The 5,819-nt window shown below is 49.8% G+C and overlaps 1 protein-coding gene across 1 annotated transcript; it reads left to right on the forward strand.

Moving 5' to 3' along the window:
- Positions 1-414: 414 nt before the first annotated feature.
- On the forward strand, positions 415-4,685 carry LOC112845255 (uncharacterized). Its single transcript, XM_025904713.1, has 2 exons — positions 415-2,387; positions 3,448-4,685. Exons 1-2 carry the CDS (start codon positions 475-477, stop codon positions 3,497-3,499), a joined length of 1,965 nt encoding a protein of 654 aa, XP_025760498.1. The 5' UTR covers positions 415-474; the 3' UTR covers positions 3,500-4,685.
- Positions 4,686-5,819: the final 1,134 nt, after the last annotated feature.

Raw genomic sequence — 5,819 nt, forward strand, 5'->3', positions numbered from 1 at the left:
GGCTTGGGAACCAGGGCGGGTATTTGTCTCTCTCTCTTCCAACCTTTATGTGCGCCTCCACCCGCCTAGACTGGGGGCGTAACATAAATGGGGGCTCGTCCCTTTTTGTTCGTGTGATTGGTTCGTTTCCTTTTCGCTTTTGCGGTGGGGGAAGAGTCATTGAGGGTGTGTGGGTAGACGGGGAGTTTCATTCGTCTAAGCGTTAGGCGCGAGTTTGCGGCCCTTGAGTGAGCGGCTGTAGCTGCGGTTAGTTGTCTGCAGAGGTGTGTTTTTCCTTGTTGCTTTGCTCGTGATGTCGTTTGACATGGATGATTTTGCACAACAGCCCTCCATTGAGAAGTTGGAGCGGTGCACAAAAGCGGATTGCTATTAGTGGCTAATTTATTCAATGTGGATGTTCCGTTAAATTCTAAGAAGGCGGAAATTAAACAGTGTTTGGTGGACAAACTGGTGGACAGGGGAGTGTTTGGGAGGATGAAAACTTCGCCGGGTGGGTCTGGGAGTTTGGAGACGGCGGTGGGGGCGGAAGCTGCTGGGGCCGTCCCGAAACCTTCCAAGGGGCGAATGACGTCGGGGGCGGAGGCTCCTGTCGCCGTTCAGTCTCCTACATTTGACCCGATTAGCCAGGTTGCGGCGGGTTTGGTGACGGAGGATCTTAAGCTTGCCCTTCGCTTGAAGGAGGTGGAGCTGGAGGCTAAGGCTAAGGAAGTTGAGCTCATGCATCTTCGCATACGAGCTATGGAGCTGGATCCTTCTCGAGCGAGAGACGCTCCTCCCGTCCCTGTGAGTACACTCCCCGACACTTCCACTGTTGACCAGTTTAACGCTAGCAAGCAAATTGTTTTGGTACCTCCTTTTAGGGAGGGGGAGGTTGATTCGTATTTCACTGCTTTTGAGCGCATCGCAACCACTTTAAAATGGCCAAAGGATGTCTGGAGTCTGTTGTTGCAATGCAAATTAGTAGGAAGAGCGCAGGAGGTTTGTGCGAGTCTTTCCATTGCTGACAGTCTGGATTATGAGGTTGTCAAATCCACTATTTTGCGGGCTTATGAGTTAGTCCCGGAGGCTTACCGGCAAAAGTTTCGTGCCTGTAGCAAGTCCGACAGACAAACATTTGTGGAGTTTGCACGTGAGAAAGCGGTCTTATTTGATAAGTGGCTGGCTGCCAGTAAAGTAAAGAACTTTACCGAGCTGAAGGAGTTGATCCTGTTGGAGGAGTTTAAGACATGTCTCCCTGAAAGTATTGTGGTGTACCTTAATGAACAGAAGGTGGAGTTACTGTCTAAAGCCGCTGTTCTTGCCGATGAATTTGTGTTAACCCATCGCGCATCACTCTCGACAGCACGCCGTGAGTGCGTTTCCCCGACTCAGCATGCCAAAAGTTATAGGGTTTCTCCTAAGCGACAGACGCGTTCTGCTGCTATTCCTGTGTCAGACCGCAAATGTTTCTATTGTCATGAAATCGGTCACCTTGTCGCTGCTTGTCCATCACTACAGCGCAAGGAGCAGGCTCACACGGTAAGGAAGCCGAAAAGTGTTGGTTTCGTTCGTTCTATGTCTGCTTCCACTTCACCTGACAATGAAGTGAGAAGTGACAGCTTTGATGACAGCTACCGTCCTTTTGTGTCGGAAGGATTTGTTTCTCTGAACGGCAAGGAGGAGGATCGGGTGCCGATCACGATTCTGCGTGACACCGGAGCCGCGCAGACACTTATTTTGAGGGGTATTTTGCCTTTTTCTGATTTCTCTTTTTGTGGTTCGGATGCTCTTGTCTGGGGAGTGAAAATGGATGTGTTGCGAGTACCGCTACACAAGGTGTTTCTCCAATCGCCGCTCGTTTCGGGTCCGGTAACGGTTGGAGTGCGCGATTATCTGCCAGTGCCCGGTGTTGCGATGATTTTGGGGAATGATTTAGCAAATGGGAAAGTGTTTTTCACCCCGAGAGTGGTTGAGGATCCTGTGCCTGATACTTTGATATCTGACCCTGCTGCGGAGTGCTCCCACTCTGTTTTTCCTGCCTGCACAGTAACTCGCGCGCACAAGCGCAGGTATGGCGACGTTGATTTGTCGGATTCTTTTCTCTGCGCTGGTGGTGAGCCGGAGCCTGAATCTAAACCCTGTGACCCGCTAATGGGCGACTCGGAGGCGATGCTGTCTGCTAGCCCATCCGTGACATCTCAACTGCCTTCCGGAGTTAACAAAAAGGATTTTGTTTTGGCACAACACAGTGACCCGACTCTGGTGGGTTGTTTTTCAGCTGCCCACTCTAGTGACCAGTACCCTCGTGTTTATAGTGTTGAGGATGATGTGTTGATGCGTACCTGGTATCCGCCTGCAGCTGGTGATCTGGGTTGGAATGTGTCTAAGCAGGTTCTGGTGCCTCAACAGTACCGGCACAAAGTTCTTAGTCTTGCCCATGACAATTTTTCTGGACATTTAGGTATTAGGAAAACCTACCACCGCATTCTGCGCCATTTCTTTTGGCCAGGACTGAAGAGTGACGTTGCTAAGTATTGTCGTTCTTGCCACACCTGTCAGATTAGCGGTAAGCCTAACCAAGTCATTCCACCCGCTCCATTACACCCTATCCCAGGTTTAGGGGAACCTTTTGAACACATACTCATCGACTGTGTTGGTCCACTCCCTAAAACAAAATCGGGCCACCAGTACCTCTTGACTTTGATGTGTGTTGCTACACGTTTTCCCGAGGCAATTCCATTGCGCACCCTTAAAGTTAAATCAGTGGTTAAAGTGTTAGTGAACTTCTTTTCCACTTTCGGGTTGCCAAAAGTTGTCCAAACCGACCAAGGCTCTAATTTCATGTCTAAGATTGTTGCTCAAGTTTTGCAGTCGCTCGGTGTTAAACATCAAAAATCCAGTGCCTACCATCCAGAGTCTCAAGGTGCACTTGAGCGGTTTCACCAGACCTTGAAATCCATGATGCGAAAATTCTGCCTTGAGTCTGGAAAGGAGTGGGATGAGGGGTTGCCGCTGCTCCTTTTAGCGGTGAGGGAAAGCGTGCAGGAGTCACTAGGATTTAGCCCTGCTGAGCTGGTGTTCGGTCACACAGTGCGTGGCCCGTTGCTTCTACTCAAGGAGAATTTCTGTCCGACACAGACGCTCCTAAGGTAAATGTGTTGGACTATGTTAGCTCTTTTAGAGAGCGTTTGCATAAAGCATGTGCAATCGCACGCGATGCTCTCGTTGCAGCGCAGGGTAAGATGAAGAGGAAGTTTGATAAGAAAGCTGTGCAAAGGAAATTCGAGGTTGGTGATAAAGTGTTAACACTTCTACCGGTCCCTGGTTCTTCTCTCCAGGCAAAGTTCAGTGGTCCGTATACGGTGCAGGCAAAGTTGAGTGACACGGATTATGTCATCGACACCCCAGAGCGAAGGAAAAAATGTCGTGTGTGTCATATTAATATGATGAAGCCCTACTTTGCTGGTGGTGTGTCAACAGTTGCGACTGTGGGGGTGCCAGGTTTAGAAGCCCGGTATGACCCCGTAAATGATGATTTAGTTTTCGGTTGTGCGGAGGGCTGCGCACGTCTTAGAAACTCTGAAATCCTAAGTGACCTCAGGTCCCATCTAAAAGATCTAGATGATGATGTTCAAGATGATGTGTGTCAGTTGATTGAGAATCATCTTGATCTTTTCTCGGACACTCCATCCTGTACTACCGTGCTGGAGCATGACATCGATGTGGGGGGCCATCCTCCAATCAAGCAGCATGCCTACCGGGTGAATCCCACTAAACGTGCTCTTTTCCAGACAGAGGTCTCTTATCTGTTGGAGAATGGTCTTGCTGTTCCTAGCTCTAGCGCGTGGAGTTCCCCGTGTCTCCTAGTGCCTAAAGCGGACAAGACCCCACGGTTTTGTACAGATTTTCGGAAGGTGAACAGCGTGACCAAGCCTGACTCATATCCTCTTCCCAGAATGGAAGATTGTGTTGATAGGGTCGGTTCTGCGAAGTTTGTCACTAAGCTGGACTTGTTAAAGGGCTATTGGCAAGTTCCTCTAACATCACGTGCAGCCGAAATCTCTGCTTTTGTCACTCCTGACCATTTTCTGCAGTACACTGTCATGCCTTTCGGGTTGCGCAACGCCCCCGCCACATTCCAACGACTCATGAACATTGTGTTGGGAAGCGTTCGCAAGTGTGAAGTGTACCTAGATGATATTGTCGTCTACTCAGACACCTGGTCAGAGCATATAGAAACACTCACTGACGTGTTCCATCGCTTGGGAAGGGCATCCCTTACCCTCAATCTCGCCAAGTGTGATTTCGGTAAAGCCATGGTGACATATCTGGGGAAGCAGGTGGGTCAGGGCCAAGTGCGCCCTCTTCTGGCCAAAATCCAAGCCATACTGGACTTCCCTGCCCCTCGTACTAGGCGTGAGCTCCGCCGTTTTCTCGGCATGGTGGGCTACTACCGGGGTTTCTGCCGAAATTTCGCGGAAGTGGTCGCACCCCTCACTGGCCTCACTAGTGTATTGAAACCTTTTGTGTGGTCTTCTGTGTGTCAGAGTGCGTTCCTGGCTGTTAAAGCGCTCCTGTGCAGTGCGCCAGTGCTGGCTGCCCCTGATTTTGCGCGCCCTTTTAAATTGGAGGTGGATGCCAGTGCAAACGGAGCAGGTGCTGTACTGCTACAGGAAGACCAACATGGTGTGGATCACCCAATCGGCTATTTCTCAAAAAAATTCAATGTCCATCAGCGAAGGTATAGCACGATTGAAAAGAGGCCCTTTCTCTGCTGTTCGCATTGCAGCATTTTGAGGTGTATGTCGGTTCCAGCCCCTCGCCTGTGATCGTCTATACCGACCACAACCCCCTGGTGTTCCTAATGCGTATGCAGAACTCGAACCAAAGGCTTATGAGATGGTCTCTTCTGGTGCAGGATTTCAATTTGGACATCCGCCATAAAAAGGGGACAGAGAATGTGTTGGCGGATGCACTGTCCCGTACCTTCCTTTAAACGTGAATGTCAAAACATCTACAAGGGCGATGTCTTTGATTTTGGGAAGGGGGGTGTTACGGCTGCGGCCATATGACCACTGTGTGCTGTCTTGTTCTGTCTCTCTACTGTGTTTTAGACTCTTTGCAGGTCCATCCTCTAATGAAGAGTAGCGAGCGGCTGATTGGCCCGTGGAGCACGTGCCCACGTTCAAAAGCCGCTCTGACAGTTCCGGAGAGAGAGAGAGAGAGAGAGAAGCGAGCAAGCGGTTTGACAGCCGACGCGGTCCTGGCCCTGGTTTCCAGCTTTTACCTTTTGTTGTGTATTTGTGTGAGCGTGTTCAGTGAGAGCAGCTCCTAGTGGGTTAACTTAGTGCTTAGGCACTTGTAGGCTGAAGCAGAAGGGGTGAGCCGCCTTTTTCTTTGGAACAGTTTTCTCCTGTTTTCCGGGTTAGGGAGCGAGGGTTAGTATTGTCATTTGTTTGTTTTATTTCTTTCATAGGGTTTAGTTAGTTTTCTCCGGTGGGATTTAGTTGGTTTTGTTTATTGTTTTGGCCTGGGTTCACCCTGGAGCTATGCTTCATCACCTTTAATAAAATCACTTATTGTACTCACAACTGGTTTTTGGATGTTTGGCTTGGGAACCAGGGCGGGTATTTGTCTCTCTCTCTTCCAACCTTTATGTGCGCCTCCACCCGCCTAGACTGGGGGCGTAACACATACACAGAGAGCAAAGTGTGCAGAGGCTGTTGAGAGTCTGGGCTTGGCATATCTAGGTCAGCTAAATTGGCTGCACCTGCTGTAATCAGCACTTACACAGACAGACACAGAGAGAGCTATGGGTTTTCTTCAGTGTATTTCTCACA

Source organism: Oreochromis niloticus, unplaced genomic scaffold (assembly GCF_001858045.2).
Source record: "Oreochromis niloticus isolate F11D_XX unplaced genomic scaffold, O_niloticus_UMD_NMBU tig00004099_pilon, whole genome shotgun sequence".
Lineage (NCBI taxonomy): Eukaryota > Metazoa > Chordata > Actinopteri > Cichliformes > Cichlidae > Oreochromis > Oreochromis niloticus.

Coding starts and splice junctions, on each gene's coding strand:
- LOC112845255 (XM_025904713.1), top strand. CDS start 475: ATGAAAACTTCGCCGGGTGGGTCTGGGAGTTTGGAGACGGCGGTGGGG. Junction 2,388..3,447: donor CAGGTTCTGGTGCCTCAACA/GTACCGGCACAA, acceptor ACTTTGCTGGTG/GTGTGTCAACAGTTGCGACT.